Below are 15,000 nucleotides of genomic sequence, written 5' to 3' on the forward strand. Positions count from 1 at the left end.
TTATCCACTCCACAGAAAAAACTGTGTATATAATTTCAACTGTGTCCACTGTGTGTGTGTGTGTAAGCTTTATGACAACACCTTAAAACATGCTTTCTTAAAACATACATATTTAAGGAAATTACATTATGACTGACACACAAACACACACAGACAAAGACACACACACACACACACACACACACACACACACACACACACACACACACACACACAGACACATATACAATAATGGTAATTATGTTAATATTATTGTTATCATTACCAAATCAATGTATACTTTTTGAATTGTGTCAAATTATCACATAATTAAGCAATTTAAGATTATTAGCCAATATCATAATAACATAGCCTATCCATTGCATTTCGAATTGAACAAAAACTATAATAAGGGACAATTGCTGCTATTATGAATAATAACTATCATTATCGGTGAAGTTTTCATTTCATTGTTATTGCAGGTATGAGACAGTCTGAATACACAACTAGCCTGTAGAAATACAACTACTCGTGAGTTTAGAATGATAAGGTTCTATCTCCGTTTAGGGCAGTTCAGAGATATTGAGCGTCAAAGTTTTGACATTCCATTATGTTCTGTGAGATGGAACCTTTGTATTTTATGAATTACTAACTAAAAAATGTCAACATTTTAAAAATAACACCACACAGGCATTAATAAACAATGGATCAGATTGTGTAAAAAACTCAATTTTGACCAAAAATGGAGATAGAACCTTATAATTTTCTAACGTCACGTACTGTATTATCTTAAAACATAGAAGTGAAATAAATTCCCATTTCCCATACAAGTTTCGTTGTAGAATGTCACTAGGCTAATATAAAACCAATCCCGGAGTATCACTCATGTTTAACTGCGTCCCTATGACGTTATTAGTTTCCTTTCAAAAGTTCCGTCTGTAACGCAGCAGGAAGTACAGTGCTGTAATGAAAATGTCGGAATTCCTCCAAAAATGTCAGAAATGTCAAGAATGTTGTCTCAGAAAGTGGATGTTCGGCTGACAGATTACAATGCACCCGCGGGAGTCTAACTGTATTTACATTATCCGACAGACAGCGGAGATAAAGTTGGGACACACAAACGCGCAACTTATGAGACGCATTGCTTTATGAAAGAACACGCACATGAATGTTGCATGACTTGTAATATTACAAGAAAGTAACAATATAGATATATATTAACTTACCTGTTGAAAGAAAGTCAAAGCCACAGAGGACACTGTTGGCTCAAGCAAGGCATGTGCACGCAGAATTTGGGGGGAAGAATTCTGCACAGAATATCAATATTTTGTCCCCTCTTCCGTTAGTCGCGAGAAGGGCTGGAATGTCAGGAATGATCTGTGGTATGACAGAGGAACAGGCAGGGGAACGGAGAGAGGAACGAGGGAGGCAGGACCGACCGGTCAATGAGGGAGGGGGGTTCGAGGGGAGGGTCCGGCCTCCGAAAAGGAAAAGAAACACAGGCTCAGTAAGGGAAAAAGGAAATCACATCAAGAAAAACAGGCTCGGGATATTGTCATTGCCTGTGAAAAGAGAGGGACTCACAGACCTATCAATGGGACAACAACTTAAAGGGACAATGCTATTGTAAAACCGTTATCAGCATGCTTATCGTTATAGAACAGCTATGTTGAAACGGCCTATACTATGTATGCTCCTTGATTGGATTATAGGACATTTAGAAGTTTTTGAAGTTATTAACAAGATTCTGAAATAACAATGCAATTTGATGTGGGTAAATTATCTAGACGTTTTAGACCTTACTCCCCCACTGGTTACATGCTATTTCGTTTAGCCTAAATATTTTTTGTTTGTTATAATTTCTCACGTAATTTGTGATAGCGAATAACAAACGTTGTCATTGTCATTGTGCAATTCATCCTTACACAGAAACCCTGTGAGTTCAGTGGACTGTCAGTGGTCATTGAATAGGTAACAGAGCCCCCCAGTGGAGACTGTGTGTAATGCCCTAAAACGTGGGAGCTCAGTGCTCACCGTTGACTGGATTTTGTTAGAACAGGACATAAACACACTGGAGCTTAATTGCCCAAATTCACATACAAATTCACATTCATCTGATTTCGATATATGTCCTTTCCATAAAGTGTAATAAAGCATAACTATCTTAAATAAATTCTGGCTACCAAAATGAATAAATCATTCAAATAGCAGTAGTAGTGGAGACATAAGAGGAATGATATTGGCCTGTTACTGCATAGCTATTATAACAGACGTAGAAGAGATGTTCCACTTCTTTAACATGTCTTCCTGGTTTGGCCCTGACCTTGGGTGTAGTTCATTAGCCCAGACAGTTTTTAGTTACATATGTTGCCTCCGTAGATACCGAATAGACTTTGTCTGCATTATGTTTCAGAGTCACTTTTGTATGTACTGTAATACACTGTAGCATTTTTGCTTTCACAAAATGCAAAAGTGGATTAAAGCATAGTAAAGTGTCTTATCAAAAATGTAATGTAGACAAAGTAATCAGAGGGGGTTTCTGTTATAATATGAGTTGGATTGGAGTGACTGAAATGTGTTACATGACCAGGATTGTTTTTTAAAAGATGGAACATCCCTTTAAGACACATAATACAAGAACGTTCTCACAAAAACATCAAAACACATTTGGCACTTTTACATATTTAATACAGTTTCATTGCATTTTCAATCAAGTTTAAGGCAAAACTAGTGGTGTTTTAAAATGATACTGATTGGACATACATACTGATTTTCTTTTCTCTACAACATCAAATCCATCCTCAAACTTAAATTTGTCATGAGATCCATCTTCAACTTTGCACATAATTTCCTCACTCCATTCACTCTTGTCTTTATCCAGGAATGATTTCTGATCATTTTCCTTTCTATATCCACTTTTTGGCATTCTCCCAGTCCAATCCAAAAGTTCACCTTCTTGTCACAGTGGTACATTTCCTCAATAACCCAGAGTGGTCTACAATCCCTAGTCTGAAACTAGACTCTTATAAATAAAGTCTGTCACAAACTACAAAATACTTTTTGTTTTCATTTGAAAAGGGAAAAAAATGAAGAGATAAAGTTGATCTAAAAAGTATATAAATTAACTTATAAGCCTCCTGTTTATGAAGAAGTTGTACTATTCTTTTCAAAAAAGACTCTACAGTAATACTTGGAATGTTTAAAAGGTACTGTACAAAAAGGAATTGTCCTTCCAGAAACATCCTCAACTGTGCTCTCGTTGGTGCCTTCCAGGTTTATAGGTCTTTCGTGAGTGACAACAAGGACAAGGACTCTCCATAACAATTTGACTGCTCTATACATCAATGTACACTGTAAGCTTTACAAAAGCAAGCTCTAAAATAAATGAAGCTATAGAAAGGCGTTTGGGAATAACCAGACACTCAATGGAAGTTCAGGGTCCTTGGTGTTTCAGTGTCTTTGGGCCAACAGAAAACGATTCACGTTGGAATTCGTTAACCCTAACATCCTCCAAGGTCCTTTATGTTCAGAGCAACTCAGTCCAGGTGTTGCTGTGAGTGTTCTGTCATAGTATCTTTGCCCAGTAAGAGTGTGTAAGTTCCTGACAGCTTCAGCTTCTCTATCTCCGTGGACTAACGTGTCATCACACAGGGTTCCCAGCCTCTCTTTCACATGCTCTGTCTCTCTCTCATATTGGATCCTCTCCTGAGGAGGCATCATTTTTTTGACAGGAATTTCATCTTATTTCCTGAAAATAAACACAGGCAACACAGTTGGAATCAAAATAATGCATGCGAGTGTGTGAACCTTTACATTCCTGTACAGTCAGGTGGGCTTTAGTTTCTCTATTGTAACATACAGTATACTTGGAGGGGTGATAGTGTGGAGAGAGAGAGATACAGAAGGGAAGAGAGAGAGAGAAAGAGAGAGAGAGAGAGAGAGAGAGAGAGAGAGAAAAAAAAGTGAGAAAGAGAAAAAAAGAGATAAATAAAGGCAGAGAGGTAGTATTTCAACCTCACCTAGACCCTTGAGGAACTTGTTGACCCCACGCTGCTCACTCCCAGGTAGAGAGTCCAGGTAGTCTTGTGCCCTCACCTCAAACAGACCTGGCAACAGAACAACCACACATGTGATAACTGACTAAACCTATCACAAGTTTACCCTGGTATCTTCTCAACGTACTCAATACCCCTTAATACTGCACCTTCATAACGTTACCCATGAGTGGATACATTACGAGTTGAATTGAATTGATGAGATCATAGGGGGTTATCTATCTTATGACCTTTTCTTCTTATCTTTTTGACTTCAGAACGCAGCAAATTGCTGTTTTCACATAATGTACACACTGATATGGTTCTGGAGAATGAATGAATGAATGAATGAATGAATGAATGAATGAATGAATGGATGGATGAATGGATGAATGGATGAATCGTTTAATGACCACACGACCAAGGTCGGTGGAATTTGTTGTCGGCACAGATGGAAAAGCTCAATACAACAGTGTCAATTACATCAAACATGCACACATTACACATGACTATCACAATGGACAATGTACACACATAACTTATAAAGTGCAGTACATCTGGCAGGGTTAGTGCAGTGAGTCAGGTGTTGAGAGTCCTTATAGCAGAGGGGAAAAAACTGTTTTTGAAACGGGATGTTTTGGTGGCCAGGGATCGGTAGCGCCGTCTAGAGGGCAACAGTTGAAACAGGTGGTGAGCAGGGTGGGAGGGGTCAGAGATAATTTTATTTGCTCTATTTGTAGTGTGTTTGAGATATAATGATTCAACTGATGGGAGAGGGGTCTTAGATGATTTCTGCTGGAAAAAACTCTTTGCTGTATTTTTTTCCGGGATTTACTGCCCGTGCTGCCGTACCAAACTGTGATGGATGAGGTGAGTATACTCTCAATGATGGCGGTGTAGAACTGAAGGAGGAGGTTTTGTTTCACTTTGAATTTTTTTAGCTGTTCTGAGAAAGAACAGTCGTTGGTGGGCTTATGAAAAATATATGAAAAAAGTGGTGAAATGCCCCTTTAAAATATATCATTCTACCATGGCCTATAAATACTCAACGTCAGTGCTCTCTCTGTACTGTACCTTTCAGCCCCTGCCTGCGGAGCTCCCTCTCCTGGACGAAACCGGTAAACATCTGGGTCTCCATGAAGACCTCCAGGAAGCGGCGCAGACTCTTGGAGGTGACGGCCTTGCGGAAAGCCTCGCGTTGGAAGGAGGAGCAGGGGGTGGGCGAGGAAGGAGAAGAGGCAGAAGGTGTCGCCTCGTCCTCTCTGTCCCCGCCGCCCATGAAGAGAGGGTAGTGGCCCACCATCTCCACGAAGAAGCGCACAAAGGCCTCCGACACCACACTGCTCAGGGAGCTGGAGTCTGGGAGGGAGGAGAGGGAAAGGAGAGAGAGAGAGAGAGGGGGGGGGGGGGGGGTATAGAATAGAGGTCATGGCGGTGACTTTGTAGATGTGGCCTCTGGGAGGGAGTGTCCAGTAGGTACACATCTACAGCATTATCCTCTTTCCTTCCCCACAACCTATCATGAACCATTAGAAGGAAAACATCATCAAATAGAAACTGACCCAAGACCAGCATCTAGGGTCACATTTAAACCATCACCATGCACAGGAGGGCAGATGGCACCATTCCTCAAGTGATACTGTCTATACAAGAATGTTTTTTTTTTATTGCCATGCAATCAACTTGTCAGTCAATTGTTGGAATTGGTCAATTGTTGGAATCTACCTCCTGAGCCACAGCCACACCATATATGGTTACTGGTGAGATATATAGTGGGGGGGAAATAAGTATTGAACACATCAACATTTTGTCCAGTAAATGTATTTCCAATGAGCCTATTCAAGTGAAATTTGCACCAGACTTTGGTATTAACTCAAACAATCCAGACAAAAAATCTAAACATTAAAGTCCATATGTAAATAAAGTTATGGGTAATAACTTAAATAAATCTTCAATAAATCCGTGTTCAATACTTATTTACCCAGTATGGTGTCTTTATGGGAAGTACTATATATGTAGTTCAGGGACTAGGGAGAGGTGACTGTAGTCGTGCTCACCATTAGGTACATTCTCACTGGCCAGCTCCTTTCTCTTGTCTAGAACATGCTCCAGTGCAGCCTGCAGCTTGTGGGGGAGAATGGAGTCCTCGTCATCCAGCTAGAAAGAGAGAAGAAGAGAGAAGAAGAGAGAAGAAGAGAGAAGTGTGAGAGGAGGTTTCAACACATCTGACATGACATGTTAAGTTACATAATGTGTGTGACTGTGAGCATAAAACTATATATACTGTATATATATATGTTACGGTACATGTGGGAACACGGTACATGTGGGAAAACTAGGGTTAGGGTTAGGTGCTACATCGACTTGGTACATGCTGGCATGTCTAACCCTAACCCTAATCCTATCCCTAACCCTAACCCTACCCCTAACCCTAACCTTAACCCTAACCTTAACCCTAGCACCCTACAACAAGCCATTCAGATTTGCTCCTCGGCCTTACGTGACACTAGGAGTGTCGAAGTGGAGTGTGTATTGACATCCATTGTATTACATTGGGTCTTTGTTTTGTGGGAAACACAGGGATATTTGTGTTGTATTCCCCTGGGAACTGTGTGTTTTGTTCGTTGTGCTGCCACACAGTGAATCCACTGAAAACCACAGATGGTTTCCAGACCCATGTGTCCATATGCATGTTACTCTCGAAAGCAAAGTCTGATCATTTCCATTCAAATGGTTTTGGATTCCTTATTTTGTGGGGAACACTGGGATATTTGGTTTTTAATTCTATTTCCCCTGGGAATCATGGGTTTTTTCGCCACACTGTCACACAGTGAATCCACAGAAAACCACTGATGATTTCCCAACCTTTGAAACAGCCCATCGAGGACCGAAATAGAGTGGTATTTTCGGAAAAAAACTTAAATGACTGTTTCAATTAATGGTTTGGGGACCCCAGACACCTACATTAAGTTGTGGAAAAAGAGCATAGGCTAATAGGTTTCCTTTTAATATATTATGTCATATTCTGTGTTGATATGACTTATTATGTCTACAGATATTAGGTGTTGTTTAACTGTTGCCATGGATATAGAGAGAACAGTACCTGTCGGAGGAAGCGGCTGTTGCCGAGGTCGACCACCAGGACCTACACAGAGGGCAGAAGGGAGGATGATGTCATTTCCTGTCACAATGTGGCAGCCTGGGCCTTTTCCCAAGTATAGCCACAGAGACCATTGTTTATTGTAGGAAAGGGTGACAAGGGCACAGCATGTCACAATGCACACACGCAACCAAGCAAGCATGCCTGCACACATGCACGCACAGAAGCCAACTCTTTTCACATCCAACAATTTCTGTGACTTTCGAGCAAAGACACCCCCTGTTGTTTAAAAACAGAACTGTCACACAGTGAGATGATAGAACTTTCTAGATGGCTAAAAGATATATAGATATATTATAGGAAAACGTTAAACGTGAGTGTCTCTCTGAGATGTCATCCTGTGAGATTATTTATTATTCAAATATTTGTATTTATTTTGACATGTTTACATCACAAAAACAATGGTTCTCGACACTCCAACACAATAGAAATACTCCTATGAGATGTTTTGAGTAGTCTGACTCACAGGATTTTTTATTTTAGCCCTTGAGACACATACATAGCTGGAGGTTTTACAAACTATCTTATATTTATATTATTTATGACTCTTGCACTATGATGTTGGTTTGCACTGTCTTGTCCTGTCTTGCACCTGTCCTGCTGTAAACCGTGCTCCACTGTCCCAAACCAAATTCCTAACATGTTTACATGTCATGGCAATAAAGTCTTCTGATTCTGATTCTGATTCTGATTCACTATAGGGCAAACCTGAAAAATGTGTTGAAAACAGCTCTGTAAGAGTGTGAAACAGCCTCAACCTGGCTGTAGTGTGTCAGGGCATAAGTCTCACCTCTTCGATGGGCAGCTCTTTGAGTCGGGGCAGGGAGCTGGACAGCAGGCCCACGATGAAGGGTGTAGGGGTACACACGATGTCCAGCATGGCTGGGGGCAGCACCGGGATGTAGGTATGTTGCCATGTGAACGGGTAGAGGAGAGCCACCACCGCATGACAACACTGAGACAACGTACTAGAGGTAGAGAGAGAGGGGGGGGGGGGGGGGGGGTAGAGAGAGGGGTGGTGTAGAAAGAGAGGGAGAGAGAGAGAGAGAGAGAGAGAGAGAGAGAGAGAGAGAGAGAGAGAGAGAGAGAGAGAGAGAGAGTGAGAGCAGTGCCAGTGGCCATAATCATTCAATGTATTTTAACTAGTAGTTCACACACACAAACACACAGCCCATTCTAACCACAATATGCTTTATATTGTCTCTAATACAGTTACTACCTTTGTGGTGGTGGTGGTGGTGCTAGCTGATTCCCTGGAATTACAGGAATTGTTTTGGAACTTTCGATTAGTTGGCAATGCATTTTCGTTTTCTCCTAAAGCTTGGTCTTGTAATGTAATGAAGGATTTTTTAGAGAATAGTTTTAAGGGAGCGTGATTTAACACGGTAGAAAATATAGAGCGGGAGCGAATTAACAAACCCCACGCTGTTAACTTAATGCCTCCAGTGTGTGTATCTGTTTTCGTTTAATTCATTCAAAAACTATCCGAGATCGGAAGGCCAAGTTTCCACTAGTTTTAGTAGTCACAGTGCAACGACACATGATGTGAACTCTGCCGCTTTTCCTTAGTGGCTTTTCTAAAGCAATAAAGGGAAACACAGGGGAGATAGATGTTTTCACAGTTTCATCCATTCAAGTGTTCATCTCAAACAGACCTGGGTCGAAAAAGCATTTGAAATACTTTCAAATACTTGGAGCGTTTGCTTGAGCCTGCCTGGGGGATGTTCCATTGGCTCCATGATGCCAGGAAAACTTAGTCAAACTGAAAACCGAGGCCTGATCTCAAAGCACCAGTCAACACCAGGAGATGAGTGAATGCGATGGCGTCAATATCGTACGCACACGTCAGTCCACAAGCTTTCATTTCGACACTAACCCCGTGTCTGGCTTTCATGACATTTTTCCGAGGAGAAATGATTGTTCCCAAGGCGACTGTATAACACAACAGCATTCTTTCCTTTTACACGCTCTCTCTCTCTCTTCACTCTCATCTGCTTCTCACCTACCCTTCTTCTTCTTCTTCTTCTTCTTCTTCTGAGTTTCCCTGAAGCTTTATAGCAGTAAGATCACCTTTCCTCCATAACCCGACAATGGACTTAGGCTGACCTGAGTGCTACAAAGCTCTCCGAAAACTCACCCCTGACCTCATCTCTCCTTTTAACAGCTGCTTTCATCCACCCTGTGGAGGCCTTTTGCGATGAGGCTGAAGTAAGTAAGTTCATCCAAGGCAACTTCCGAACCAAAGCCACGTCAAATTGAGCCGTCGGTCCTTCCGCACAGTTGAACACAACGTCTCACCTGAGTTTGTCTGCAGTGAAGATGACCCTGCGCTCCAGGAGCAGAGTGGCAAACACTCGTAGGAGGAGACGCAGACTCAGGGAGGAGAAGAGACACTCAAAGTCCACGTGCTCCAGCCGAGAGTCGGATGGCCGACACAACTCTATCACCTGAGAGGGAGAGAGAGAGAGAGCGACAGAGAGAATGAGGGAGAGCCTTGAACCACATGAATCCACATTTAAACTAACAACGATGCAGACATACACACGTAAACATCCATATATAAAGTTGAAGGCCTCAAGTGAACAGAGCTTGAAATATGAGGCATTAGGCAGCATGCCAGCTTCTACTGGGTAGTGGATGGTCTAGTAGTGGGTAGTGGTGGTCTAGTAGTGGGTAGTGGTGGTCTAGTGGATAGTGAGTTGGACTGTGAGTGATCGGAAGGTTGTGAGTTCAAATCCCACCTGAAGCCACACCACTACTAGTGTGCCCTTGGGTAAGGCACTTAGCCCTCAGTTACTCCAGGGGAATGTCCCTGTAATTCGTAATTGTAAGTCGCTTTGGATAAAAGCGTCTGCTAAATGGCAAAATTATTAATTATTATTAATTAAATTATTATTAATTAATTATTTGGATGTTTACTTCTATGCTATGCTATGCTATGCTATGCTATGCTACAGCCACCACCACTGCTGTGTGTACACCATAGAGTTACGTACTATAGACCCTGTGTGTCTCCTCTCACCTCAGTGCCAGAGCCAGGCAGGAAGTTCTTGACAGTGATGGTCCTCCCCGGGGCAGGGAAGGGAGCCTCCATGATGCCCCTCATGAAGGGCTGCACCAGGGCTGGGGAGATGGCCCTCCTCTTCTCCACCTCATCCAGGATCTGGCCCAGGGGAAAGGACATCAAACACATTCAACAGAGGCAGACATGTCTACATACTGTAGAGTCCATGCTGGACCATACACAGGATATATTCTCACATACCATACACAGTATGTATACATTCTCTAAGCACAGTCATATATATCGACTGATGATAAATGCACACACACAAACACACACACACACACACTTAGGCAGGCAAGCATGCACACCACACACACATGTACACCCACCCACACACACACACACACACACACACACACACACACACACACACACACACACACACACACACACACACACACACACACACACACACACACAGTTAGGCAGGCATGCATGCACACCACACACACACACACACACACACACATACAGTATATGCAGTTAGGCAGGAATGCATGGACACCACACACACATATACACACACACACACACACACACACACACACGCTCACATAAATCACCCCATCATTACAGGGGAGCCTGCAGTACCAGTAACCACATCAGCTGGATCTCACATGTGTCTCTCTGTACTGGGGCCAGCGCTACAACCTCACTGTGGGAAAGTGGCTGCCGGGGAGAGGGTGGGGCTCTGTGGGTACATGGGGTGGTCTCTGCTGGGAACGCTTTTGTGGGCCTCATTCCCTCGCATAGCGGGAGGTGAGTGTGTGTGTGTGTGTGTGTGTGTGTGTGTGTGTGTGTGCGTGCGTGCGTGCGTGCGTGCGTGCGTGTGCGGGCGCACGCGTGTGTGTCTCTGTGTGTGCCTCCCTGCCTGCCTGCCTGTGTGCAGGGTGTGTGTGTGTGTGTGTGCATGCCTCCCTGCCTGCCTGGCTCCCTGTGTGTGCGGGGTGTGTGTGTGTGTGTGTGTGTGTGTGTGTGTGTGTGTGTGTGTACTGTACCTTAGAGAAGAGGTCGAAGCAGCCGAGGCGGCTGACGATGCAGTAGACCTCAGGAAGCCTCCGGCTTTTCCCGCTGGGCTGTGAACACACAGCAGGACACAGGCCAGGGTCACAACAACACTCAGTCACAAGACAGGAGAGAACACTAGGGTTAGGCCAGTGATCCCAAATAGAGCCTTTGTTTTATAGGGGCGTGAATAGTGTCGTCAAAAATAGGGCATTCAATATAGCCCTATATTGAAATCAATAGAGAGGTTCTTTTTTTTTTGGAAGCAGCATTTTTTTTCTTCACCTACCAGTAAACGGCGACAGTATCCAAACCTCCTGCTCCCATCCTCTCCAGTCAGGACAAACGAGAACGTCTCACTGGAAAAATAAAGATAATTCCAAAACGTTTGGAAACTATTTCAATGTGTGGAGTGAGAAAGAATGCTCAAGAAACTGAGTGAGATGCGCTGGAAAATAGATAACTCTAAACTGATTTTTTGCTTGCAAACAAATCACTATGCAACAATATATGTATATCTTTCCCAGAAAGGAATCATGGTTGGTATTCTGCAGTACAATCAACCCAGAGGGAACTACAACAATTGACCCATGAGTCCTACCCAACATACTTTGTTCTTCAGTAGCTAGGACCCTTAGGGCAGACTTACAGCTAACATCCACACAAAGAAAGCCCCAGTTCACCCGAGAGGTGTGCACTGTGCATTGACCAATGACGACCCACTGACAAAGAGTGTGTCAGCCCTGTTCACTGACTGAGCCTTGCAGGTGTGTGTTTGGTAGGGGGTCTGCTTGTGCTAACATTCCACCGGCCCTCGCCCATCAAACATTTACCAGCAGCTAATTATTACCTGTTACCCCTCCAAGACATAAACAGTCACTGGTAGGAATAGAGCACTCCTTGAGGAATTCTACAGGTGGGTCATATTTTGTTAAGGAGCGTGTGGTGATTTCGTAATACCAGGTGTAAGGCACTAAAACACTATTAGCAGCTCACTAGACACCCATTCATTATTTGTAACACCTATGGTTGAGGACCTTCAGACTAACGACTACCCAACCATACCTTAGCTTCTTTGTAACTGTTAGCTGTTAGCATACTAAATGGTGAGCATAACTACCAAGAGTGAATTTTCAAATAAACCCCTAACCCCCTAGACACCAGCATTATAGACCAGACAACATTGTAAACATTACGACTGTCTGGCCTACAAGGCAAGGTGGAGCTTCAAGACATTTAATCCTCTCAGATCTCCACAAGAATCTAGTGACTAGGACCTACTACGGGTTCATGATGTGGGATTCTGGGTAACAGCAGTGCAGACAGTCGTACCTGGGGAAGTTGTCAACGGGCGCCCAGTCTTTAGCGTCGGGGAAACAGAACTGGGGGATGACCTTCAGCTGGTCCTCGGTCTCCCGCATGAACTTGAAGCTCCGCTCCAGCTGAGGGGGGATTAACACAGTAGCTTGGATTCTACGTGATATCATCAACTCACTTGCACATTCTCCCCGGACCACGATACATCTCTCACAGTTTAGTTTGGACACGATTACGGACATGCATAAACAAACACACACACATGTGTTCTCTTCCTCCCTAACATCCCTTGTTAGAGGACATCTTTGTTTGTGGTTTTTCACACATGATATGTACACAGTATCATCCAGTTGATTCAGTTCATGTTCAGTTCGTGCTATATCCCTGAGGGTACCTTTGCCTACCAGTAACAACAATTTACCAACTGGCCCTTGGGAGATGATTACATTTTGACTGAAATGAATTTGATACCTTAAGCGGGAACTGTTGTGTAACCTCCGGCAGGTAGGGGGCTCCAGCCTTGGTCTTGTGGAGGGCCACGACTATGAAGTACTCAAACAGTTTCCTCTCCTGCAGGTCCATCAGGTCCCGCTCCAGGGTACGATACCGCCCCGTCTGCCTCAGCATGGACTGGACCGATACCAGTCGCTGGCTGTGAGCTGAGACACACACATGGATGTGTGAATGCACACATGCACACACAGACAAACACAATCTCAGTCAGACCCTGTACCACGGCCCCTTGCATAGCTCTTTTAGATCAACCAGAGAAACTGTCTCGATATCTCCTCACCTTTTAATTTCTCCTCGGTGTCACTCTCCGACTCACTGTTCTCATCTGTCACTGCGTCAACGAGACAAGAAAGAAAAACACAATGAGAGGAAGTGATGAAACATTCTGAACACCATATATAACATACTCCATGACCTAGTCCACATTTATGTTTGATAAGGCCACACTAGGTGGTCATTTACATCTTTAAGCAGCAGAGGCCTCCCTCTTACCTCTCCCTGAAGTGGACTCAGTAGACTGGGACACCCTCTTCATGCGTTTCTTGCCTCTCCTCGCCTCGAAGATACCGTTGATTTTCAGCACCATCTGTGGGAAGGCAAAGCACAACAATAGAGTCGGCCATCTTTGTATCAACTGTCATCAGGTCTGTTTTAGCTTTAGTCACCTGCCCTAACAAACAAAGGAGTGGGCTAGGCTAGGCTAGGCTAACATCCACTGTTACTTCAATAGCTTTTGGGAGGTCCTCTCTGAGATATTCCCAATGCAGGAAATATCTGTCAAAAGGAAGCCACTGTGCTGTCTCTTCTGTCTAACGTATTCCCAGACAACCGTATGGGAGGACCAGGATATCCCTGAGCAGTAGACGGGAACAATAAATCACTGAAGGAGGAATGGTGGGGTTGGGAGCATCCCCCGTGTCTGAGCTTGGTATGTCCCTCCAACTCACACGCACACGCACACACACGCGCACACACACACACACACACAAACCTTGGGGATTTTCCTGCGTCTGCGGTTGTAGGGGTCCCCCGAGAGACAGGGGGTGTCGTCCGGGCTGCTGGGGGTGGAGGGGGGGCTGATACGGGAGGGCGAGGGGATACCGGTGCCGGTGTCCCGGTTGGTCTTGCGCAGTTCTAGAAGCTTGAAGCTGCGCCGCTCCGAGGTCTGCCTGAAGAAGCCTGGCTTGGAGGAGAGCTGGTGGACACATGGGAGAGGAGAGCAGGGCCGCATGCCAAATATCTAGTGTTAGTGCACTTCTCCTAAAACAGTGAAAGGGGCTCTATTATTATTAGGAAATGGAACACATCCCCATATAGAAGAATCTTCTTCTGAGGTCATACAAGTACGATATGTACCTTAGTCGGTGTATCGGGGGGTGGGGACGAGGGGGAGAGCGGTCTAGACACGGGTCTAGAACAAGGCAGCTTGTTGCCGAGGCAAGTTCTCTCCAATTCGATATCTTCGTACGGATTCTCCTTCGAGGGAGGGTCTGTACGGGCAAAACACACAGTGTACACATAAACATAAAGCAACTATAAAGTCTGTCCGTTCTACAGGCAACACCGAATAGGATCTCGTCCAACGTAAGCCACTGATCTTTATATCCTCGCCTACACATCTTTCCGAAGGAGCTTTCTGACGTTAATGTTTTTGTTTTGCTGCAACATTTTTGCTCCAGATGTGAGCAGAACTGCCAGCAGCAGACAGCAGCAGTGAGAGCTCATATTTCACCATGATAAGCTGCACCACTGCTAGCGTGGCTAATGCTAACAGTAACTCTAACTAGCCCCGTGCAGATAAGAGTGACAGGGAGGCCAATTTTCCAGAACCAGTCTTTCTCCCTTCATACTCCCTGGTCGATCCATCCACCAGATGCGACCTGTAGGAGGAGGACGCTAGACAGGGACGGCCAGTTCCTCTCCAT

The 15,000-nt window shown here is 44.1% G+C and overlaps 1 protein-coding gene across 1 annotated transcript in view; it reads right to left on the minus strand.

Moving 5' to 3' along the window:
- Window positions 1–3,695: 3,695 nt before the first annotated feature.
- LOC308170564 (DENN domain-containing protein 2A) overlaps window positions 3,696–15,000 on the minus strand; it is a gene marked incomplete at both ends in the record, with an annotated part of 17,098 nt that continues 5,793 nt past the window's right edge. Inside the window, 16 exons of the mRNA XM_080545365.1 lie at window positions 3,696–3,727; window positions 3,999–4,085; window positions 5,088–5,372; window positions 6,071–6,170; window positions 7,117–7,158; window positions 7,964–8,141; window positions 9,472–9,620; window positions 10,196–10,336; window positions 11,239–11,316; window positions 11,535–11,604; window positions 12,578–12,687; window positions 13,034–13,221; window positions 13,356–13,406; window positions 13,568–13,661; window positions 14,067–14,270; window positions 14,432–14,565. Coding sequence (XP_080401491.1) covers window positions 3,696–3,727; window positions 3,999–4,085; window positions 5,088–5,372; window positions 6,071–6,170; window positions 7,117–7,158; window positions 7,964–8,141; window positions 9,472–9,620; window positions 10,196–10,336; window positions 11,239–11,316; window positions 11,535–11,604; window positions 12,578–12,687; window positions 13,034–13,221; window positions 13,356–13,406; window positions 13,568–13,661; window positions 14,067–14,270; window positions 14,432–14,565 — 1,943 coding nt within the window. The remainder of the gene's footprint in view (window positions 3,728–3,998; window positions 4,086–5,087; window positions 5,373–6,070; window positions 6,171–7,116; window positions 7,159–7,963; window positions 8,142–9,471; window positions 9,621–10,195; window positions 10,337–11,238; window positions 11,317–11,534; window positions 11,605–12,577; window positions 12,688–13,033; window positions 13,222–13,355; window positions 13,407–13,567; window positions 13,662–14,066; window positions 14,271–14,431; window positions 14,566–15,000) is intronic.

This window comes from Nansenia antarctica (assembly GCF_963989245.1).
Source record: "Nansenia antarctica genome assembly, chromosome: 14".
Taxonomy (NCBI): Eukaryota; Metazoa; Chordata; class Actinopteri; order Argentiniformes; family Microstomatidae; genus Nansenia; species Nansenia antarctica.